General features: G+C 40.6%; 1 protein-coding gene across 2 annotated transcripts; it reads left to right on the top strand.

Annotated features, from left to right (window-relative positions):
• Positions 1-2,017: 2,017 nt before the first annotated feature.
• Positions 2,018-24,081, top strand: MAPK15 (mitogen-activated protein kinase 15). 2 transcript variants are annotated; one of them, XM_026115334.2, is made up of 14 exons: positions 2,018-2,168; positions 5,419-5,517; positions 5,973-6,002; positions 8,638-8,728; positions 9,429-9,559; positions 9,734-9,897; positions 13,589-13,728; positions 15,108-15,165; positions 16,531-16,668; positions 16,912-17,017; positions 19,170-19,470; positions 19,968-20,116; positions 23,192-23,419; positions 23,548-24,081. In XM_026115334.2, exons 1-13 carry the CDS (start codon positions 2,100-2,102, stop codon positions 23,393-23,395), a joined length of 1,680 nt encoding a protein of 559 aa, XP_025971119.2. In that variant the 5' UTR covers positions 2,018-2,099; the 3' UTR covers positions 23,396-23,419; positions 23,548-24,081. The 2 variants fall into 2 exon arrangements, with proteins under 2 accessions (XP_025971119.2, XP_025971118.2); XM_026115333.2 differs by having other exon boundaries at positions 23,192-24,081.
• The last annotated feature ends 1,101 nt before the right edge of the window (positions 24,082-25,182 follow it).

Below are 25,182 nucleotides of genomic sequence, written 5' to 3'. Positions count from 1 at the left end.
AGCAGAGAACGAGCATCTACGCCAGGAACTGCTCAGCCTCATCCAATGCTCACGCGTTCTTAAAGCAATCAGGCTTCAACTGAGGGAGCAGCAGCAGCAGCTTCTTCAGGAGAACCAGTACAGCCAGGACATGGCACGCATGCGTCACTGGCTTCCCCAGCATGAGGTACCTGATGCAAACAGGTAAACCTACAGCTTCCATAGCTCCTTCAGGTGTGTTCACTAGCCCAGAAGAAACACCTCTCTGCTCCTCACTCATGCCGATTTATCACTAGACATAGCTGGACTGTTGCTACTACTAGTCAGGAAACGAAGTATGCAGAAGTCAGGTGAACAGCTGACACATTCTGTGGGTGGGTGAATGGTTTGATTTACATAGTTTGTGCTCAGAGCACAATCCAAATACATCTCAAAAGTAACCTCAGCTCTAACTTCCACAACATCCATATTAAGTAGTAGTTGAAACTGCAATCCTTTCACTTCCCAAAATAAAATGAGATTTTCTCTCTTTGAGAACAGACTTTGATATTTCATCAATTAGTAACTTTCCGCCTGTAAATTATATTCTTAGACCTAGTGAGGCAACCTTTGTTATTTTTCACTGCCAACTACACCTATAGATACCATAATCTGAACTGGTGTAGGCCAGCTCCTGCTTCCAGCAACATTCATTTTCCCCAAATTTCTAGAAGGCAAGGACTTTAATTTATTTAATCTTACCTCCCCAAAGGAGGTAAAATAGATAAGTAAGCAACTAAATTCTTTAATTAATATATGTAGTAATATAAGATGTTCAACCTTTAGTCAGAACTATCAATAAACTATATTTACTGAATATATTCATAACAATTTTGATTCTTTTTTTTTTCATTTTTTGCTTAATGTTTCACTTCAGAAACAACTGACAATCAGTTCTGATAGCCTACAGGTATATTCACTTTCCAAGCTGAACACTTCTGAATTCCAATTACCTCATCAATGCCAACACCGGAGGTCACCTTTCCTCCATGGTTGGATACCCACGCAGGGATATTTTATACAGGCTCAGAACAGCTGAGGTTGGAAGGGACCTCAAAGCAGGATCAACCAGAGGAGGGAGCTCAGGGCTGTGTCCAGTGGGCTTTTTAATATTTCCAAGGACGGAGACTTCGCAAGCTCTCTGGGCAATGTGTTCTAGCGTTTGATGACCATCATGGTAGGAAAGGTTCTTTCTTGCGCTTAAACAGAATTCCCCAAATACCAACTTGCGCCCGTTGCCTCTCATCCGGCCACTGGGTGCCATGGAGGAGAGTCCGGCTCTGTTGTCCGTACTCCCTCCCATCAGGCATTTACACACATCGGTAAGGCCCCCCCGAGCTTTCCCTTCTCCAGGATAAAGCCTCTCCTCGTATGTCAGATGCTCTAAGCCCTCAATCACCTTCATGCCCCCTCGCTGGACACACTCTAGCACGTCCATGTCTCTCTCGTACTGGGGAGCACCGGACGCAGCGCTCCAGCCGCGGCCTCACCGCTGCAGAGCAGAGGGGAAGGGTCACCCCTGGCCTGCTGGCGGTGCTCCTCCGAATGCAGCACCGGATGCCCTCGGCCCTCGTTGCCACGAGGGCACGTCGTGGGCTCAGCGGTCGCTTGTTGTGCACCAGGACCCCCAGGTCCTCCTCCGCCAAGCTGCTCCCCGCGGCTCTGCCTCCCGCCTGTGCCGGGCAGGCGGCTGCTCCTCCCCAGGTGCAGGGCTCGGTGTCTCCCGTGGCTGAACTCCATGCGGTTCCTCCCTGCCCCTCTCTCCAGCCTGCCATGAGTTTGCAGCCAACCTCACTGTCCTTCATCCAGGACTCGACTCCCGGCCGCGCCGCTCCGGCGGGGGGGGGTCGGGGGGGAGTAGCCGGGGCGGCCGCTCCGCACCTCCGGCCCGGCAGGGAGCGCCCCCAGCAACCGGCCCCCGGGACCGGGCCCTGCGCATGCGCAGCCATGGGGCGACCGGCGCATGCGCTCTGCGCCCGCGGCCGTTTCCATAGCAGCGGGGATCAACAGGGAGGGCGGCGCGCGCGGGGGGCGGGGGAGGCTCGTGCGGGGGCGCCGCCTCCCGCCCCGGCCCGGCCGCCATGAGCGCGCCGGAGGTGGAGGCGCTCGTGTCGCAGAAGTACGAGATCAAGAGGCGCCTGGGCAAGGGGGTGAGCGCGGCGGGGGGTCTCGGGAGCGCGCTGTCCCGGGGAGGAGGTTCCTGCCGGCCCGCGGCGCGGAGCCTCGGGTCGTCCACGGGTCGGCGGCGGCTTTCCGTCCCCTTCCGCCCTGGCCGCGGGCGGGCGCGGGCCTCTGAGCGGGGCCGCGTCCAGCGGTGGAGCTCTGGGAGCTTATCAAAAAGCTGAGGAAATACTGAGCCCTGAGCTACTTAAGAAAATCGCAAATCATAGCCTGAATGCTTGGAGGTTTTTGTTCTTGTTTCGTGACTAAAAAAAAAAAAAAAAGGAAGGTGTGATGTGTAGCACATAAAATGAAAAATACCTTTAAATTCCCTGTCCTTTTTTCCTGTAATTTAGTGGAGAACCCCTCCCACTTCCATATTTTCTGCTGCAAACTTGTGTTACTACACAAAGCAGTGTTAGACCTTTCATGTCTACCTACTTTGTAGTAAAATCAGCCTGAGTCTTGAAAAGAGACTCGGATTGTGCCAGCCAGATTCTTTCACATCTACTGTAACCCCATTATTTCAAGTATAATGCTACATCATGTAGTTTTTCGTCATAAAGTATTTATATATTTTTATATGTAGTTTTAAAGAGCCAAAGTTAATTTCTCAGCTCTTTCTCCTCAGACAGTCTCTAAGCCCTTCCTAATGAGCGGCTTTTCTTTGATCTGGCAGCTGTTTGCTGTTGCTTGTGAAGGAGGATGTTATGGGAGACAGTGTCTCCCAGAGCACACCACCCAAAAGGAAAGACTCGCATTGCAGGCATTTACACAAAAAGTTGCTGGATAAAAATTAAAAAAATACTGTGTATCTTGAATAATATCAGGTACAGGTAGCAATGCTAGAGGTCTCCAGCTACACTATCACAGCTCTTTACGGTTTGTAAGATGAAGGACACAGCTCTTGGTATCTCAGGATCCTCTGCTTTTGTTGTAGAGTCGCTGTGGTCAGCGTTTCATGCCTTTGCTCAAAATCAAAACACTGAATTAGGAGGATCCTACTAGTTTGATCTATATCATGCTAGGATTTCATGTGCAATTCCATCTGGATAAGTGAGAGAGGCACACTTTCTCCTAGAAGATGACGGTTTGTTTTTCTAGTTTTGAAATCATGCCAGTCTTTTTATGTATTTAATTCTAAGTTTGTCTCTTTTTGCTGCCATCCTGTTACTACTTACCAGCTTTCTTCCTTTGACTGAATGTAATATATTACATCTTTTAATGTGTTGTGTTTTTAGGACAAAATGGCTTTATTCTCTCCTCTGGAGTACGAAATTGTTTGAGGGTTCTCACTGGAGGCTGTTTCACAAACATAACTACATGGATCCAGGTCTTTAAAGGTCTTTAGCGGCCTTAGGTTCGTCATCTAGGCATCACTGACATTATCAAAACTACTAGCGAAGCTCTTAACTTTGGTGGTGCCAGTCTCCTAAACATCTGTGTTTTCTGCCTCTTGTAGGCAGAAAGCTCTGTACGTATTGGCAAAATCCCACAGCTGATGATCTCACCTGAGTCTTTAAAAGACTGTTGTAGGCCCTGAAACAGGTGAAGACTGCCCAAAAAACAGAGCAGGGAAGACAGGCAGCAACAAGGGAGATAAGCTGTTCCTTTACAGTGAGGGCATTCAGACAGTTCATAATTGTCTCAAATTAAAATCAGTATTGCCTATGATGGGAACGGGAACCTTAAGTCGAGTTTTTCCTATTCTGGATGAGTGTGTTAACTGGTGTGTTATTTGCAAATGGTGATTACGCAGCCTCCCTTGTGGAACAGCTCCAATTTTGTTATTTTTAGGTAATAGATCTGAATCTTAACTTTCCACATTGTAGGGAATGCCTTACCCCTGCACAATAGAGTCATTTCTCAACTCTGTTGCCCAGTTAATATTTAAATAACTGTACAAAGTAAAACAGCTCCAATATGAGAAAATGAGGGATTTCTGTACTTAAATACTCTGATACTGTTATTAAGGGAGACTTCCCAGGAATATTCATGGTCCTGGAGTATGGGTTCCAGACCTTTGCTGCACATCAGGCAAAGCAAACAATCGGAGTGAAAGCATCTCAGGTGCTGAGATGCTGGCAGTTGTGTGTGGGGGGGTTGTTTTGGTTTTTTTTTTTTTTTTGTGTGTGTGTGTGTGTGGTCCTAATCTCAGTTTCAGAGGAGAGTATGTAGCTCAGGATCTCAAACAGACAAACATGTCTGTGTGACCAGAGATAGATGTCTGTTTCTGGCCACATCAGCTATATAACTGTCAAAAACATCCCTTCTCTCTGTTTTCTTCTTTTATTTTACTATACACTTTAGATATCTCTCCATTTACCTAGTTTCTGAGAATGGGAAGTTCAGGTACCTAAAAAGACATTCTTAGTACAGAAAGCCTGTCTTTGAAACAAAAACTCCATTAGATGGTAGGATAATTTAGGATTTACCTATGGCAGTGCTGAGCAGAACAATGGTAAGTACTTTTAAAAATCAAGCTCATGGAGCCTTGTTTAATTTCACTGCATCATCCATCCTTATTTGTGGTGTTTAGATGCTAATGTGACAAATGCAGGTAATGAGATTTATCGTTATTGCCCTGTATGTACGTTGGTGTTGTTTGCTGTAAGTGGTGGGTTCCAAGGTTCAAGATGATTTCTTAACCAACAGAAGCTATTCCAAAGGTTTCTACCTTGCTTTCGTTGTGGAGTCGCTGTGGTCAGCATTTCATGCCTTTGCTCAGAATCAAAACACTGAATTAGGAGGATCCTACTAGTTTGATCTATGTCACACTAGGATTTCCTTTTTAGAAAACCAAACATTCTTCTTGGAACAGCACGTTGTTGATACTTCAGCATGTTGTTGAGAGGAAACTGGGCAAGCTAATAGAAGACAAACCTATGGGAACTTTTTAAAATACACTGAAACCATCTCTGGCTCAGGTATGTCCTCAGCCAGAAATTAGTAGAGGCTTAGGAAGTATTGTTCTGTATTTACTCTATTCATATACTTCTACTATTGGCTGCTTTTGGGCCCAGAGTTCTGGGCCTCGTCGACCTTTTGTCTGTCTCAGTATGGATGTTCTTAGTCCTTCAGTCAAGAAGTATTGTTCATTGGCCTAATTTTTCTGTCTCCTAGGTAGTCAGTGATTATCTCTTCTCTTAAGCTCTCTGTTGAGTACGTTCTACTTCAACACTGAAGGTCTGAACAGAGCTTAAGACAGTACACTGTTCATCTGTGCTTTTTTTCCCCTAGGCTTACGGCATTGTGTGGAAAGCAATTGATCGCAGGACAGGAGAAACAGTTGCCGTTAAAAAGATTTTTGATGCTTTCAGGAACAGAACAGATGCTCAGGTGAGAAATCATTGTATCGACATGTCCTGAAGGATGTGGTAGGAGTTCATAGGTATTTTGAGGATTTATGTATTGATCTATGTGTAGGCAACTGGACTATGCTCTGAAAAATGTTAGCTATTTGACAGTTGTGTGTAATAATATAGTCTATAATTATATTAGGATAAAAATGAGCAAATATATAAGGCTCTGTGTATCATAGCATCTACAGTCTACTGACTGATGTTACTGAGGGGAAAGTGTCTTTATAGGCATGCACAATTTGATTCTCTCTTATGTTGTTATTCAACAGTATCTAAGCACTGAGAGCACGTTTATGACTCTCTAGCCTGTCTACCACGTAACATTTTCTTCTGCCTTAGTGATTACAATGGATTTATCCCTCTCCATTGGAAATCCATATTCTTTTCTGTCATTCTATTGTTGTGATAATAAATGTTTCTCTTTATTTTTAGAGAACTTTTCGAGAGATTATGTTCCTGCAGGTAAGGTCCATTTTTTTCCCCTCTCCTCTCTAATCTTTAATTTTCTCTGCTGCCATTCACATATTTCCTTCTCATTCTTTTTCAAAATGCAGTAGTCAGTGTTGCCATGTCTTTTTACTTCCTTTCTCCACTGTCTGTCTTGGCAAACAGTCTTTCCATGACTCCACAAAAGCTCCTGAATGAAACGGAGAGTTGGTCTTATATTTTCTTTCAGACATGTCTTGTTCTTTCACTGTTTTTAGCAGTGTGTCTGCTCTTTAACCACCATACGGATAGGCGCTCTCTCTCACATCTTCCTTCTTTATGAATGGAAAGATTTTTTCCTTGAAGTTTAAATGCCAAGATTCAGAGGTGGGGACAAGGGATGGAAGAGGATTACGTGCTAAAATTTTCTTCCTCCCTCATGTAGGAGGAAACTTGACCACTTGAAATAATTAAAGCATAACTAAAGGGAGAAGTTCTATATGGAATTACTTAAGGTTGCTCTTATTGTAATGTTATTAACCACACACTGGGCCTAATTACAGTATCAGTGGCAGCGGCATTAAAATCATCTGTCCATTCCTCCATAGAGCCATCATGTAGAAGCATTAATGTTTTGGAATAGTGGTAATGTTGTTATAACCATTATCATCTAAGGACACAAGCAAGACGGGGTTCATAGGAAGAGGTGTTTCCTAAGACCATTTAGTTTAGGTGAGAAAGATATGAGGGTTTGGACTCTCAAATCATTCTTCAAGCCTGAAATAGAAGCAACAGACTTAAGAGCTAAAAACTTACGAAAACAGTTTCTTAGAGGCTAATTAATTTAAGTTATAAGTTAGGTCATCTCTGAAAGTATAGCACTTCTGGAGTAGGTGAGTGGAGGTGAATTTGGGAGAAGAAAGAGAAAGATTCCTCCCAAAAGAAAGAACAAGACGTGGGGGAGGGGAAGGTTGTAATGTGCCATTAAGACTTTACTTTCATGGCTTTTGGTGCTCAATAGATTTAAGAATTTTGGTTCCCACCTCTTCTTTTTGCATGTGTTTTGTAGCTCTTCCTTGAGGATCAGGACTGAGAGATAAGAAATGGAAAGATTATATAAGACGTATTCTTTCTTACATACCTGGATATTCTGTCTTATATTGCTTATCTATGAGAGTTCCTTCCTGTGTGTAGTGATTGTTTAGTTTTGTTTGTATATTTACCATAAAGGTATTTAATGCACTGGATGAAGTTCATTATACTTGAGAAGTGTGTATGTAGAGTCTGGCCATTTGGATGGTTTTCTTCTGGGTGATATGTAGTATGTTGGTCATAATGGTGCTGGCAGGTTTTACATTTATTGCTCAGCATAAATCTAGATCTCTTTGGTGCCTTTTGGGCCACAGTACAGAATATGATTTTGGTAATGAGTTTAGTGAGAGTATGGTTCTTTAAGCAAAGATAAGTAGGATTGGCTCTGGCAAGATTTTTTTTTCAAGGCAGGATGTTTTTATAGTATTGATTGAAACTTTTTCATAACTTTCCATTATCAATTCCAGGGCAAGGCAGTGTGAGGCAGTGGAGCTTTTCCTTCAGTATTAAGTTCTTAAACTTTATCTTTTGCATAAAGACTTCTTTAGATTATTTAAGTGGGTATGGTGAATATTGTCCTCAGAATAAACACAAGGATGTTTGATGGCCTGGCTCTGTATCACAGCTTTGTAGTGTCTTTTCACTGGTTGCTGCAGATGGGTGTGTTAGTTTGTGAATTCTTCTAGATGTACATTATAACCAATTTTTGTATTAGCTTCAGAGTCTAGGGAGCTGATGCTCTTCTAAGATTGTTCTGGAGATAGTTCAATATGATTGTTGATACTGATTGTAACTGAATTTGTGATGGAAACAGATAAGGAGTCTATGTTACTAGTACAAATAATGATGATTTAATTTATGTATTGTAGGTGCAGCATAGGTTTTATGGTGCACCTGTTTATAATTTTCTGCTCAGGATGGTTCATGAAAATGGCATACTGTGAATTGTTCATAGTGATGCTAGCTTATAGTGTTAGTTATAGGAAATGAAAGTCGTTATGGCTGAGGATGAAGTAGGTGTTCCTGCCAGCATTATCAGCCTGCAAATGTGAGGGTAAAATTCACCTTCAGATTAGAATATCTGTGTTTAGGTATCTCTGTGCATGTTGGCTGTCTGATCTCCCATTAAAGTCAGTTCAATGCAACCTGTAGAGTGTTTCAGCTTACCCTCAAATGGGCAGTTTCTGGTTGGCCAGCTGGATTGTGTTGGTGGATTTTTAAAATGTGAATGTTAATGGCACCTTTATTATCATAGTTTCACTGCCGTAGTAATTCTTTGTCCTGAGTACAAACTATGAGGTGCATAATGTTGATTGGATTTTATTTGTATGTGGTATAGGGGGACTTTTAGTACTAAAGTCTCAGAAACAGAGGTGTTTTAGATTAACTTGGCAGTTTCACACTGTGGAGCAAGTTTAGAAGGTAACATTTATTTTGTATTTCTGTAGAAGCATAATGAAGGAAATAACATTTTAATGTTTGTTCTAGAGCACAATAAAAAGTAAAATAAGCTATTGTTCTTTATTTGGTTCACAAGCAAGGCTCTTGATTTCAACAGTTGGGTCTCTTTCCTCTGCAGGAGTTTGGAGAACATCCAAATATTATCAAGCTGCTTGATGTTATCCGAGCTCAGAATGACAAGGACATCTACCTCGTCTTTGAGTCCATGGGTGAGACTCAGCATTGCATCAGCCATTTAAATTCATCCTCTCTTACGGGTTATCTTTGTTCCCTACCTTGACAGTAGTGTGTTGATGACTAACATGAATAATGATAGAGGTAGGCAGATACACAGGAGCAGTACAGCTCTTTATATTTCTGCCAGTTGTGATCAGATAGGAATAGCAGTGAAACTTAAGGGGGAAAATAATTATGAAAATTGGTTTGGTTGAGGAGGTGGAAGGAAGGCAGTGAGAAACAAATTAGAAGGCTTGTAGAAACATGAGAATTGCATGGGATGACTATATGCACCTTTATTATAACAAAATTATGCAATAGAACAACTACTGTAGCATGAGTTCTACAGGTCAAAGTATACATGGGTATATATAATGCAGAATGTGAATAAGAAAGTAGGTGTTATTCTAGCTTTACAGTTAGTGCATTCTTGATCAGTTAAGGAGCATAAATGTTTTTCTCTGCACGTGTGAAACTGCTAACCTAGGACTCAAGAGTATAATAGATACATTTATAGTTCAAAAGTGGACCTGATGACAGTGGACAGAGAGATTGCAGTACTCTCAGTAACTGAAGTATTAACTTCTGTTGAGGATGCACTTGAAAGATTACAGTTTTGGGAGTGGTCTTTGTGGCCTTTCTCAGAGGAATTTATATTCACAACTTGTAATGCTTTACTGACCTGTATTACAGAGACAGATTTACATGCAGTGATTAAGAAGGGGAATTTGTTGAAAGACATCCACAAGTGTTACATTCTCTACCAACTCTTGAAGGCCACTAAATTCATCCACTCAGGAAATGTTATTCACAGGGATCAGAAGGTACAGTTCAGTCACTAATCTCTATTGAAATGGATGGTCACTCCTTCACTGAAGTTTTCTGTTAAACAGTAATGAGAAAGTGTGAAAGGAATGAGACTGGAATAAGAACCTTAATAATAACCTTCTGCTATTCAGAGAGTAAAGAGCTTATTAATTTTTCTTTGTTCAATACAGCCTTCAAATATCCTGCTGGATGCAGACTGCTTTGTTAAACTTTGTGATTTTGGGCTGGCTCGTTCTCTGTGTCAGATGAATGAGGACCAGAGCAACCCTGCGCTGACAGAATATGTGGCGACACGCTGGTACCGAGCCCCTGAGATCTTACTTTCCTCTCAGAGGTAACTGTAAGGCTGGTGGGGTACAGTCTGCTTGATATGAGAGAAAGGATGGGATTATATCATTTCTTCACTATTGGGAAAAATTACTGGCTGAGAAGTCTTACAGCATTTTAGTTTAGATGTCAACAGATGCAAGGTCATGTCACCAGGCCATCTTCTCAATGTGCACCTAAAATCCTGTTTGGCAACAGAAAAGTCTCTCATTACATGCATGTTCCTTCCTGTCTTCTTAGGTTGCCCATTTATGTATATCATCCAGCTTATATGTTTGTCATCCATTCTCCCACCAAACTTATTCTTTCTCCCATTAAATCTGCATCTTTACAAAATTTTCTTGAGTATCTTGGTCCTCTTTTCCAAATTTTGCTTTAAGGACCTCTGGAGGCATGTTTTCTCTTCATTTTGCTGCTCCTCCTTTTCAAGCACTTCTTTCCTTCTCTCTAAGCCTAGGGAAAGAAAGCTAGAGTGAAAGGAAGCTTGGCTCAGCTGTGACAGCTAACATGGCAAGAAGACAGATAATTTTTGTCCATTTCAAATGTGGGCGATACAAAACTATTAACTTGGGTTAGTACAGCTCTTTGTCTGCTTGCTGCAGTGATAACAGAAAGCAGAATAACTGTTCAGTGATGTGATGTTCCTGTTCTGTTACGTGATGCATGTGCGTACAGCATAATAGTATCTTGGCCTTTCTTTACAAACTCAGTGAAGCATATTGTTCTCTTTAAGTGTTAAACACTGTAGTAATGGATCTAATATTAGAACTTAGAAAAAAGGTTCACATTCCGTTTCGAGAGGTGATATTTAGCCTTCCAGAATTTTTCATCGATGTCTCAATTTTGTTTAAGTGTGCAGTCAGCCTCAGTCCAAATGACTTCTTGAGTCTGACTGATGTAAGCCAGCTGCCCTTCAGCAGCTCTCCATTTGAAAGAGCTCTTGTCTGGTCACGTTTCAGAACATTTGAAGTTTCTTACTTTCTAGGAAAGAGATGATCTATTTACCTTGCAGGTAGGTAAGATGTGAGATATAGCTGTGAGATAAGAATCTGTACATGGGCAGTTACTGGAGAGCAATTAATGTGTGGTACCTTGTTGCCATGTGGTATGGTAGCTTGTGGCCCACATGCCTGGTCCATCATATGATATGTAGCATCTAAGGCAATATCAGATCTTGTGTTTCCAGATGAGGGCAGGTACATCAGTATGTAGTAGAAAAACAGAAGAGATGGGAGGGGGAGCACAGAGCTGGGAATCTGAAATATGCAGGAGAGCATGGGGAAAATGGTCATCAGTTTTGAGTCCTTATTTGGAGAGACTGGGAGTGTAAGACCAGAAGGGAGTACACAGTGAGATGGGGTTAGAAAAGGAAGGGTAGACCACATGGAGATGCAGTCTTGGGTGAACAGCTAGGAGCAAATACTGTTGGGACATATAAATCTAGCTAGTGGGGAAAAAGGGTAGGATCACTGCCTTAGGTAAATCAGCTTTCATCCTTCATTTTCTTAGAGATTTCTGTTCCAGAAATGTCCTCCTCCTGGTGCAGATCTATGTTTCAGACTGTATCTATGTATTATCTCCATCCACGTCACAAATCTCACTTCAGTGAAATTATTCTTTTCTTCTTCCAGAGTTCCTCTGCATCACTTTTACGTCCTGGCTAGTGTAGAATAATTATTGATCCTCCCTATTTAACTATGTCTTCTGAAATGACTTCATCAGTTATACAAGAGTCAGCATTTCACTATTTTTTAAGGGAGATTCAGGAGGGGCGATGATGTTGCTAGGTGTTACCCTCCAGGGTTCCCTTACCAGCAGCAGGCAAGATGCACCAGATCACTCCCGACTGGGGAGGCAAGTCAGACACACGTATGGTGGAAACAGTGGGTTTATTGTCTTGCTCCAAACTGTGGTGATCTGATGCACGGCTGCTTGACCGGGACCCCCAAACAGCTCAAATCACATTATTCACTACCCCTTACATCATCTTTTTCCCTCTTTTTCCCTTCCCTGTTTTTTCCCCTTTACCACCCCCATCTCCTCCCAAATAAGCAACCCATCCATAATTAGTTCTTCCTCACTGATCCCCGCAAAAGGTCCCCCCAAATCCTCTTCAGTTACCTGCAGTGTTCCACTGTTTCTTGCATAACTTTCCCTTAACTGCCTGTGAAATCCAGCCAGTCTTCACAATGCTGTATGTAACTTTGGTTAGCTTCTTATACTGTTACTTTTACATCCAGCAGTTTCTCACATCCTGTTCAGTAGTGTCCTGTGTCACGTTCAGTTAGTGTAACCTCAGGCAAGACGCTAGTCAGCAGTCATGTCATCCTGGCACTGGCCAGTGCTCATAAGAGAGCTGTCCTTCACTCTTGCCTGCCTCTCAAATTGTATATATTTCCTTTCCTGGTCAGCTTTGAAATCCCACAGACAATCTCTGTGACTTTCAAAATAGAAGTCTCATAACAGTCTGCTTTACAGTGATGATTTCAAGTAGATTAGATGGAATATTTGAGTCTACAGTAAAATAAAAAAAAGTTGTATTCGCTGCATTTCTTGAATCTGTTAATTTTTAAATGTAATCAGAAGAATCTGTTATTTGAGTTAAGATTTGTTTTTGATAGACCTTCAGGAAATAGTCTATAACCAAATGTTAGGCTAACTGCATGTTGGCCAGGTTTAGTCTTATTTTTGACTTTAGTAGACCAAATCAGAAAAGAAAATAAATATATGTAAAGATCCCAATTCTGAAATGTGGATATTTTGCAAACTGTCATATACCCACTATTTGCCATTTACTCTGCTTAAGTAATTGTAATTACTTTCTGATACATTATGCCCTGAAAAGTCATGTTATACTAGTTGTTTCCAAACAGCAGCTTGTAGCTTCATTATTGGTCATATGTAAAGTATATATGAGCTTGTCCGGATATTCACCTTTAATATATCTCCTTTTCTGGTTTCCTGGAGCAGGCTTCTAATAGGACAGATCTCCTTTTTGTTTTGCTCTTGCCACATTCACAGAATCAAAGAGTAGTTGGGGTTGGAAGGGACCTCTGTAGGTCACCTACAACCCCCCCTGCTCCAGACGGGTCAGCTAGAGCAGGTTGCCCAGGACTGTGTTCAGTTGGGTTTTTAATATCTCCAAGGATGGAGACTCTACAGCCTCTCTGGGCAACCTGATCCAGTATTCAACCACCCTCACAGTAAAGAAGTATATTATGTTCAAGTGGAACTTTCTGTGTTTCAGTTTGTGCCCGTTGCCTCTCGTTCTTTCACTGGGTACCCTTGAGAGGAGTCTGGCCGTGGCCTCTTTACACCCTCCCATCAGATATGTATAAACATTGATAAGATTCACCTTGGAGCCTTCTCTTCTCCAGGCTAAACAGTCCCAGCTCTCAGCCTCTTGTCATATGAGAGATGCTCCAGTCCCTTAATCATCGTTGTGGCCCTTCACTGGACTCGCTCTGGTAAATCCATGTCTGTCTTGTACTGGGGAGCCCAGGATCGGACACAGTATTCTGATTCATGATTTCCCTAATCTCATTCACCTTGTAGTCAAAACCTGTCAAGAGTCTTTTTCAAGCAATAGATCAAGCTTGTTTTTCTATGAAAAGGAGCTAACATAGAGGATGAAAATATCAAGTACGGAAAGATGCTTGCTTGATCTTTTCCTAACACTGTTCTGTTCTTGTTTGTAGCTATACTAAAGGGGTAGACATGTGGAGCATCGGCTGTATTCTGGGGGAGCTGCTACTTGGGAAACCTCTTTTTCCTGGAACATCAACTGTGAATCAAATAGAGCAGATCTTGAGAGTCATTCCTGCCCCATCTGCAGAAGGTAAGACTCTTCTATGGAGAAAGATATTCAGAGAAGTGGTGAAAAGAGTGAAAGGAAAGCAGTGCAACTGTATCAGGGAAGAGGATATCGGTTGTGAATCATTCTTATATCTTCCCAAGGAAATTTAAAAACTTAATTGTGAAATGTTAGCATTTGAGAAAAATAGAACTGCGCTTGATTAGATGAGAAATAAGGGCTAGGCTCTCCAAAACATTTTTGAGATTTATTAGAGGATAACAGCTTAAAACAGAGTATCATACTTCTGTGGGACTTGTATAGTAACAGTAAATTGGACTTTCTAATCTAGTAATCTAAACACAGATGTGAAAGCTGGAGTACATATATTTAAAATACACAAGGGATTATTATTATGATAATCTTTTCTGACTTCCAGTCCATAAAGTTTATTAATTTTTGCAATGTGTTGATGTGTTCTAAATGAGTTCATGAATAGCTTTTAGAAAAATAACCACCTTTGATTTAAGGACATCACAGTCTTGATAAATTCCATTCTAGTTTACATTTATTTATATTCTTTATTAGAGGTTTGTAACAGATTGGTGTGAATGAAGTATGAATGGAAACGTGTGTGTGAAAACACCAGGAAAAAGAACAAAACAGGGGTTGAAGAATAGCCTGCACTGGTAACAAAAAATGCTGCCGTTCTCAGCAATAAGATTGAGGAATGTGTTGATTATGTCAAAATCACAAGACCTATACTCTGATAAGACCACAGGACAAATGACTCTAGCAGAAAGTCCCGCATCCTAAACATAGGACGATGGGAGCAAAGTTGCAGCATATCACAGACACCATTTCTTTTTCTATTAGCCAAATAAGTAAGAACAGACATATGGTCAAAACATTGTTTCAAACAAGGAAAAACAAATGACGAGTTTGTTAGGCACCTTGCCTAAGATTTAGGGACATCAAAGAATCAAGATTCTGAAGCAAAAGACCATTCCAGAACAACTGTTTACTCTTGAAGAGTGTGAAAGATACGTGCAGAAAATAGTTCATCATTGCCAGTCAAGAATAACTCCAGAGATGGGATGAGGAACTCAATAGCCGATATGCCTTGTCCACTGTATCACAAACAAGTGTCCTGGCCAGACCATTTCTTCAGATGTTGTGGTACTTCTGAGTATGTGGGTATAAGGGGGCAAGTATATGCAGTCTGTGAGAGGATGAATAGGAATTGAGAAAATCAACTTAGCACATTTGTAAATAAATATTGCACCCTCCTTCCGTAAGATCTCCCATTGAGTTTTGTTATCCTAATTTCCTATGTTAAAATCAAATACTTGCTTTCCTTTGTAAACTTTTTGGTTCCAGTAATCCTAATGTTGGCATTAACTGTATTTTTTTTTCTATTGCAGATATTTTGGCTATGCAGTCAGATTACAGGGCCTCAGTTATCAAGCGCATGAGCTCCCGGTAAGCCTTGTAGAGATATGTCTCAGAAGTCAACAATCCACTATATTACATGGACAGAAATGTCACCTGTTCATCTGGTGTTCACCTTCCAGTGTTCACCACTGGAAATGATTCCTTCTCTCTGTGTATTCACCTACCTCTAAGGAAGGGTTGTAAGGGTTTTTTTTGTTTGTTCGTTTTGTTTTTTAAATTAAAACCCCGATGAGAAGACCAATGACTGATTGGAATCTGGGAACAACAATAAGGTTTGCCTACATTCCAAGTTATTGTTATGTGTACTTTCTCAAAATTAGAATATTTTCCTATTCTGAGTTGTTTGAGTCTAATGCCTGAAGCTCTATAGGATGACAGCCTCATTCCAGCTGCTTAATGACTCCCACTATGATTTTTTTTTCTTGTATCCCATAGGAATTTCCATTGTTGTAATTTTTGGATGTTGCTTCTTGTCCTTTTGCCATGCACCTCTGAGAAGAGTCTGGCTCTATCTTCTCTATAACCCTTCTCTAAGTAGTGGAAGACAGCAATTAGAACTTTCCATTCATTCCTAGCTGAAATGCACTTTTTTTTTTTGACAGTCTTACAGTTTGGATTTTATCTTCCTTTCTTTTTCCTCTGATAATATGGGACTCGAATGGTTAAATTCTGATAGATGGCTCTAGCTAAGTAAAAGAGCAAGTGAAATCTTCATGCTCAAAACTGAAAATAATTTTTTCTGAGACACTCAGTTCAAAAGGTATTGTTCAATGTTGGATCATTTTTCTAAACTAAAAGAGTGCTGTCATGGCATGAAAATGATTTAAAATCACAATTAAAGATAGTGTTTTAAAACTATTTTCCAAATGTATTAGGTTTTATCTTGTTCATTATATTAATAATTATCTTCAGGATTTTAAAGTACAAAAATTTCATCTTCTCATTGCAAATAATACAGAAATATATTTCTGTAGTTCTAAGGGCTGCATCATGGGATCTTCAATCTATTTGAAACATCTAAGTTAGGTGTCTGGGCTTCCTCCATTATCAAAAGAACAAAAGAAATATTCCAGAGAATTGGTTATTTTTCTAGTAGGTTCCAGCATGCTGAGTGTGATATCGCTCAATTATATCTGAAACAAGAGAAAGACTAGACTTCTAAATTAGGTGCTTTGTGTAGGTGCCCAAGGCTAGGAGGGAGGCATCCAAAGCTAATCAACAAGGTGAGAGCCTTAGCTCAGGGAGTATGGTGGAGTGCTCCTGGACTATGACATACGATTGGTGAGTGAGTTCTGGGGATAGGTGTCATCTTTGTGATTCCCCGAACTGTAATTCCTGACTTCACTGTGAATTAGACATAGGGAGCTTATGCCATTGTTTCTTGACTTTTAGGCAGCGAGTAACATTTGAGGAGATTTTACCATCCTCTACTCCACTACATGCCTTGGATCTTCTGAAAAAACTCTTAGTATTTAACCCCGATAAACGGCTAACAGCAGAGGAGGCACTGCAGCATCCCTATGTGAAAAGGTGAGAGTAATATCAATGTGCAGTTTCCCCCGCTGTCTTCTGAACTATGATAGAGCTGCTTTTGGCACAAGCTTCCATTATACGCATGGTAGGAAAAAAGACAAAGCTAATTCGTAATTCTCTCCAGGTTTATTTAGACTGGAGGTCACATTAGATGATTAATACCATGTTAGAAAAGATTGTTCAACCTGTGGTGCTGTTCTTAGTCTTAGTGTGTTACATTGTGTGTTATCTTCTTCCCAGGTTTCACTGTCCTGCCAGGGAACCCTCTCTGGGTTATGATGTGATTCTTCCTTTAGATGATGATATCCAGCTCTCTGTAGCAGAGTATCGAAATAAATTATATGAGGTAGTTCCTCTGATCCTATTTCCCCAAACCCTGCTCCTCCAGATAATGTGCTGTTCTTGCACACACTCACTGAATTCTGTCACTTTCTCCTATTTGTCTTCCCCTAGGCTTTCCATGTATGTTTAGTTACATTTTGGCATTTCTTATTATTCAGTTCTGTACTGTCATAACTTTTAAAAGAGATCTTTAAATCTACATTCCCACTGGGAAAAGAAGAGTCTGTAAAGCATGATATCTGAGAAAGACTGGAGTTTGGTGCTAAAGAGTAGTCAAGTGCCAAGTCATGCTGTACCATGTACACAGAATTATCAGATTCCAGAACAATTAAAATTAACAGAGGAGGAAGAGCAGGTGAAGAATTTAAAGCGTAGCTGATGTGCAAAGATAATAATAAAGGACAGTGATTCTTTAGGAGCCATATTTTGAATGTATTAACATTCAATGAAAAATAAAAAAAATGGAAATGGTACAATAATCAAGCGAATGGTACAATACAAAAGCTGAAGTAAGACCTTTAGTTGTACAGGGGAAAAATGAAAGATAGTATTTTAAATGCCATTTGATATATAGGATAAGATCAAAAGGAAAATAAAAGCTGAACTTTCCTAGTAAGTTTAAGTAATAGGGAAAGAGAGCCAGATTAAAAAAATTAGGAAAATGAAAAAGTCAGGTGGCAAGGCAGAAAGGCTCATGGAGTGAGAAAGTAAAAGTTTATGTTAATTTTAAACTGACACAGAAGAATGTGGAATTGGAGAGGTAGGTCATCAATGAAAAAGCATGAGTAGATTAGATCTGCTTAAAACGAAGTGAGAGAAATAAAAGATGAGAGAGAGTAGAGGAACTTCTGCAGAGAGCAGAATCAACTAAAGCTAACATTTGGGTAATGATTACAGAAGTGAGAAAAGAACAAAGATAAACGCAAGTCAGAGCTAATTGTAGGAGGCTGGGCTGATTTGGATGATGTTGTTAGTGCAGTAGTAAGATAATAGCTTCAGTTGAATGCTCTAACAATGAAATATGAAAAGCGGCAAAAATGGAAGTAAGTCAAGCCTTCAGGGTGAGGAATTGTTTCTGGGGGGTTTTGTGTGGGTTTTGGGGTGGTTTTCTTTCTTTCTTTTTTTTTTTTTCTTCAATGAATGAGATTACATAAATGCTGTAATATGACGGAAAGGAGCTGGAAGATGGTGAGAAGAGCAGGGGTTGGCAAGTGAAATTAGGTAAAAAGAAGTTGGGAAGATTGTGGGAAGAGAAGATCAAAAAGGACTCTTGGAGGTCAGAAAATACAAGACTGAGAAAATGACAAATGTGTCCACCTTCCCAGAGAGTGAGGAACAATGTTATTGCTTCTGTTAACAGCAGTTAAAATTGAAAAAAGAAAAAAAAAGTTGAATTTAAAAAAGTTGGACCTATTTATAAAATTTCTGTTAAGGTCTTCAGCAGAAGGAATCTAAAAAACTTTACTGGGAAAGGGTTTTAGGAGTCCTGAGCAGATGACTGGGTAAAGTGGATAGATAGTGACCACAGGTAGAAAAGATATTATAAAGGACAACAGATTGCTCACAGATAACCTAGGTACAACGCTAAGAAACAAATGAATAGTTTTGAATAATTTTAGTGATAGTGTATCAAATTGGGGAGGACTGTGATTAGAGGAAAGTGAGAGCAGGTCGCACCAAAGCCTGAAAAGCTTTTCAAGGATTCTGATGCTAGATAATTGCCATGCAGAGGCAGGTAGGTAAGAAAAGATAATGCAGTGATTGAAATGAATGTTGTATTGACCATTTAAAAATAGACTTGGCAAAATTCTAGAAAGGGATGGTAAGAAACAATGTTGTGTTAACCTTCTGGCATATAGATTTTTGTCTTTTCCAAGGCTATTGCCTATTTTATGTAGTAGTGTTCTCCCTCAGGATGTATTGATATTTCCTATTCACCCAAGTAGTCCTTTTTCTTAATTCTCTTGCCTATTTTTTCCTTCCACTGAGAATTTTTTTTCTATCTTCTTTCCGACTCTACCTTAATTCTAAATCTGTAATTGTTACCTATCCTGTGGAATTACAGTTATTTGCAAATCTTTCTCTTTGTTTCTGTTTTATTCCTCTGCTCTGCTGTGAAGCTGTTTTTAAGTCTAATCAACTTTTCCTTCCTGCAGATGATCCTTGAAAAGAAAGCAAATAGCCATCCAAAGGAGCTAGTGACAAGAGAAAACATTCAACAAAGTCAGTCTCAATCCAGGCCACTTCTTCCAAATTCCAGTTCTGTGACTCTACCTACCAGGAAAGGCCAGAGAGAACCAAGATTGCCTCTTCCAAACAATTCACATATGCATGCCGGAACTACAACTAGCATCCAGCCAGAAGCACCCAACCAGAGTGAAGATTTAGCAAGAACTTTATGTCAGAGATCAAAGATCAATGTGATATACAATCCCATAACACACACTGCTGTTCAAAGTAGGTCCAGCCCTCCTACACTGGGATGTAATTCACCGTGAGGCATTATTTGGGGGGAAGAAAGGGGGAAGGGGGTTGGAGAGGGAAAGAGAAATAAGGGGAATTTACATGGCAGGCTGAGAGTGTGAAAGAGTGGAAGGAAAATGACTTGAAGAATATGACACTGTTGAATGAGTTCTGTGTATATGACATTGTCTTTATCTCTTTGCTGCTTCAGTCTTAATTCTGTTTCTTTCTCTTTTCTCTTTGTTTGTTCTTCTGTTGCTGTTATGTTTTCCCATACCCTTTTAAACTAGTTTTGTTTGTTTCTGCTTTCCAATTTGATTCTCAGTATTTTTTCCTTTTCTGGGTGATCCAAGTCAGTGTTTGTGAGAGGAAGCAAGGTGGCAGGGGCTGACTCAGTTTTTATGTTCTGTCCTTGCCTCAGTCAGTATAATCTGTTTTGTGTCCTCATGATTTTCCTCCTTTCTCTCCTTTACATATTATTTCTCCTGCAGGTAATGGAAATTCTCGTGCTGTGGTCAGGAACCATTCTGCACCTCCTCCTCAGCAGGAGAGAACCTCCAGCAATGAGAAACTGGGGAAACGAATCACATGGGCACATGCGAATCCTCGGTCACCTCCAGTTACACAGAATCTTTCTAATGTGAGTAGCAGTCCTACAAAAAGAAAAAAAAAAAAGCCTTACCTTTTCAGGGATCAAGATGAGATAAAAAATATTTTAGTTTGCTACTTGGTAAAGATACTTACATGAGAGAGAGGTCATATTGCTTTGAGAGTGACTAAATTACTAAATGTCCACCAGTTGAAGTTACTGATGGCAAAGATACACACTGTGATTTCATTGCCTATATGTAGTGTCAGTCAAATGGTACGAGTCACCCAGTTTGATGAGGCAGTTGGGCTTGCACAGAATGTGTTCCCTTTTGGAGAGGGCTGAAGAGTGTGTTAGCTGTAGAGTTTCTGCTAGCAGGGGAAAGAACTGGCCATAACTTGCCTCTAGTATGGGGTAGATTCATATAGGAACTTGCATATTTCAGTGTTCAGTACATTTCCTACCTTTCAGATGTTTTGTCAGCTAATGAAATTCACAACCCTGAATTAAGTTTTGTGCATGAGGCAGAGTTTTGAGAGGAGAACCATCTAAACTAATCACCAAGAAATGCCAGGGCACAGATGGGGCTTAAACCGCATGTCTCTGACATACCTAATGCTCATCTTCAGCTAGTCTGGGTTCATAAACATGAACTTTCTCCTGGGGTTTTGAGTCTAATCCAAGTATTTCAAAAAACACTACCACTCGTGATTTGAGCAGCAACGGTATTTTGGTGCCTATAGGTTTATGCAGGAGTTCCATGAATGACTTTGGAACTTAAATACTGGAGTGCGGTGCTTTTAAAGAATGTGTAATAACACAGCCCTTCTGTAAATCTAGGCCTCTATGTCATTACTAACATTTTTTCACAAAGGTTAGCTGTAATGGATCTCATATATAAGCTAAATGCAATCAAAAAGAAAAGTAAAAATGTCTCTGCAGATTCTCTGCCTATGCTTTTTTCCCACGTCGAGTTTTTAATACAGCTTCTTTTCAAATACGCTGAGATATATGACTTTTTCTCTGCCATTTTTCTAGAGGATGGGTCAATTTTCAGCTTCATTTCACTTTCAATTTTATCACTTTGGACAAATGAGAACTCAAACACCATTTCAGATGATCGCACTGTTCAGATTGTCGGCAGCTCCAAAGACTGCCTTTGACTTTCAGATCTTGACTTACAAATCTGTTGCTTTTACTTTCTCTCCAATGATGGCATGTCCTGTCCAAAGTTTGTAGGTAGTAAATTCTTTTTTAACCAGATTCAGACTATTGGATCATTCCAGGCTTCGCTGGAGAATTCATGCTGCCTCTGGAACCAACCTAATGGATTAATGTTGCTGAACAGTGGAGGTTTAATTTGTGTCCTTTCTGCTCCTCTCTCTTCCCCGTTCCTGGCCACCGTTCCTTGTGCAAGTTCTTATGCTCGTTAGGGTATTCAGTGACTTGCTTGCCCCGTGTGTTTTTTTCCCCCCCCTCTGGGCTAGTTGTCTGCTAACTAGCTCAAAGAGTCTAGCCAACACAAGGCAATCGGGGGGAGCTTGTAGTAGGACAAGAAGATGGAAGGAGGCACCAAGAATTCCCCCTCTTTGTGACAGTAAAGATTGCTTGCTGTTTGTCGTGGGACTTTCTGAGATCCCCACAAAAGACTATTTGAATGTTTATGTGCTCGGGCTCCAAACCATTCAAAATGTATGCTGAGAATCATTGTACCAAGGGACCTCCCATAGAAATTCTGAGACACGCCACTACCAAACAAGAGTTGGGTGGAATCTCCTGCTTTGTGTCAGAGTGCAATATCATATCTACCTTAAAGCAGATTATTTCCCTGAACACAGCTCTGAATGATCTGAACCATTTCAGTCTAGTTGCAGATACTTTCTCTTAAGGGTCAAGCCTGTTCCTACTGAATCTCTTCTTTCTATTGTGATTTGATATGAATAGTTGGTAAAAGGAGAGATGATTGCCAATAACTGAAAATTCTTCAAAGTATGTCCCCATTGCACATTTGCAATCCATCTTTCTTCCCCTCTGCCTCGGAATCCCATTAGAAATGTTTTGAAAACGAGAGGAACCACTTATTCCACAAGTATAGCGTGGAGTGCTGAAGGGGCTGTGAGATGCTCATTCCTTGGACTAGCCGCTGCATGTGCAGATGCATATGTGAACAATGCATCTTCAAGAATCTCCAGGTACTTATAATCAACTTTCTTTTACTAGAAGAGCATAATAGGGAGAAGATAGCTCTACATATGCCCTGTGCTTTAGATTTGTTTCCTGAGAGGCTACTACTGATCATTGTCAGAGACAGGTTATTGTGGTAAAGGATTATCAGCACTGTTGCTGATCTTACGTTAAGTGAACCCCGACTTTGCCATCTTTCTCATTCTGCCTCAGCAGGAGCTGAAAGGTCCTTCCATTCCAGCTTGCTCCGCATTCAGTCTGCATTTTCACTGTCCAGTCAGGCTCATGAAGCTGTTATTCACAGCCATTTATTTGACCAGGAAAGACTTTCCTATAACCACTAGGGTGACAGTAGCCAGTGCTACAGTAATGGGTAGAATCCCTTGCCTTTCAGTTAACTAATAGAGGGTCACAAAGTAGAAGCTGCAGTGAAGCACCTTTCCTTGAACTGCAGGTTCCAGCCTGCTCTCATCTACTGAATATATTATTAACTTGTCCCCAGTGGGGCTGTTAAACATACCATCTATATGCAGCTTCCAACTTGGAAAGTCATGAACCCATTAGATTGGCAGAAGCCAGGAGAGTACACTGGGCAGTGATGATGATGACCTCTCTTTGGTACATTTAAAGCATTCACAACTGTTGGAAACAAGATACTAGCCAAATAGGCCAATGGATCTTTGCTTCAGTGTAGCATTCGTTTCTCATACCTTGCCCCAGTGCCCCTAATCTCATTTTCAATATACTCGTTCTGAAGCCCTTTTCCCTCACACCGTTCTCACCACCCTACTCTTGATCTTACGGAACAGTCTGTTTCGTTTGTTATTCATTTAATATTCATGATCTGTCCTACCCCTCAGCTCAAGCAGATTGTGTTCCTTATCTGTATTTTAGAAAGCTGCTTAAGGGTTCCTGAACTGTCTTGGCTTTTTTCTTGCACAGAATCCAAGAAGTGCTCAGTTTCACAGCAAAGAAGTTCGTCCCCTTCTGAAGTCCAGCAAAAAGATGTTCCAGATTACTGCAAATATGGGAGCTGCTGGTGATCCGAAAGCATCAATGGGCAGTTACTCCCAGGCCTATGGAACCATCTGTAAATCTGCATTGCAAAGTCTTCCAATATCAAATTCCTCCCAACAGCATGAATAGTGAATATGTGAGAGCTCTAACCAGGTGAAGTACAGCTCCTCTCATCAATCCCCTCGCTCTGCTGGTAACAGCAAATGAAAATATAAGAGGCATTTGACAGTTACCCCAGCTAAAGAGAAATTTTTTTATTCATTTCGCTTTATTCATCACAGGGAATACTGTACCACTTTCCTCTGAGCAAAGCGACAAAGACGACAGTCTAATCCCCTTGCCTTCCAGTTTTCCCAGACATGGGCACAGCACTGTTTGTTCACACACCATGGGAACAGTGAATACTCCCAGTTCTTATTCCTCATTTGTATTATTGCAGAAAATTATAGCTGCAATATTCTGATGTTTGACTGTCTTTAGACGTATTCAGACTTCTTTACAAGCTTCAGGCGCACTGCCTGAATCTAGGTTTTTTTGGAGCAGAACAGGTAACTGATAAACTGTTCTCTGAAGACCAGGAAGGCTAAACTCTTCACAGGTAATCTGAAAGCCCTTCACTTTATTTTCCACTAACTTCTATATGAGTCTTTTGGGGTAAATTAATAGAATTGATGGGGGCTTCTCTTCATTAAAATCAAGTAAAAAACATTGTAAATATGGGTGGGTTCTGCTACACTATTTAATACCTTACCTACCATGTATGAATGTATTTTGTAAGTATTGTAATAATAAACTCTATATTGCACTGCAAAAAATCCTTGTCTTTTATTAAACATTTGCTCTGTGTGTATGGGAGAAAAGTTCCAGGGATACCTTGTTAAATTAGTAATATGATGATAATTTTGTTCCTTTCGGAAAGCAGTGTTCCAAAAAGTGCTATTGCTGGAACTTTGTGAAGTTGTTTTCAGGTAACAGTGGGACTACAGTAAACTTCAAAACTATTTTCCTGCTTTAATGCTGATTTTTGGTAGATTCTCCTTTTTAACTCCAGAGCTCTTATAAGAAGTATCTGTCCCTGAAATTTTACTTCGCCTATCATAAGGATTGTTGTTGCAGAACTTTGGAACTATATTTACACAGAGGATTCAAGCACTAAATTACAACGTGTGAGTACCACTGCCATTGATGGTATTTCCATTTTATCTTTTAGTACCTAAACATCAAAGACAAGTGAAATAAGTAGTAGTGCATTCACTTCTGGCACCAGGTGTAGTCACTTAAGGCTGGTAATACTAGGGACCTAGGAATGTCATTGACAGGAAGGTCCTGTTTTATTCTGGCATATTCATAAAATAGGCATTTCCTTTCCATGTCAGATAAAAGTCTAGGTAGATAAAGGAAATACCAGTGACTGAGTGAACATGCTGTGTAGGCAGCTCCCTCTGCAGTGTGTCGGCTCTTGTGAGTCTAAGGTGTCGGTTCTTATTCGCTGAAAAGGGAGCCTAGCTGCTTAATGCAGGGCCGTGACTTCCACGAAGTGCCTAGAACCTAGCAGTCTGATGACACAGTGCAAGAGCTCAGATCTTCTTTGAACCTAATCTGAAACAGAAGTGATGGGCTGTAACACTAGTTTTTTTATTCTTAAAGTGGCTTTTGTTGTTACCAAGTAAGTTAGTTATTCTGCAATATCTGTAGACATCTACAACATCTGGTAAGCAAAATCACACTAAATAGAGAGTTATTCTAGTTCTGGTCAGGAGCATACTTTTACACTGAACACACAATGCTGAGCAAGATAAAATTCTAAAAGTCTAAACAAATAAAGCAAAATTCTAAAATGCTAATGTAATTGGTGACTATAGAAACAAATTTCCAGCACGTCTGCTACAGAATGATGCTAGAGGGCTGGGGACATA

The sequence above is a fragment of the Dromaius novaehollandiae genome, chromosome 2 (assembly GCF_036370855.1).
Source record: "Dromaius novaehollandiae isolate bDroNov1 chromosome 2, bDroNov1.hap1, whole genome shotgun sequence".
NCBI classification, from domain to species: domain Eukaryota; kingdom Metazoa; phylum Chordata; class Aves; order Casuariiformes; family Dromaiidae; genus Dromaius; species Dromaius novaehollandiae.
The sequence above is the reverse complement of the archived record's forward strand: the minus strand, read 5'-3'. Positions and strand labels throughout refer to the sequence as shown.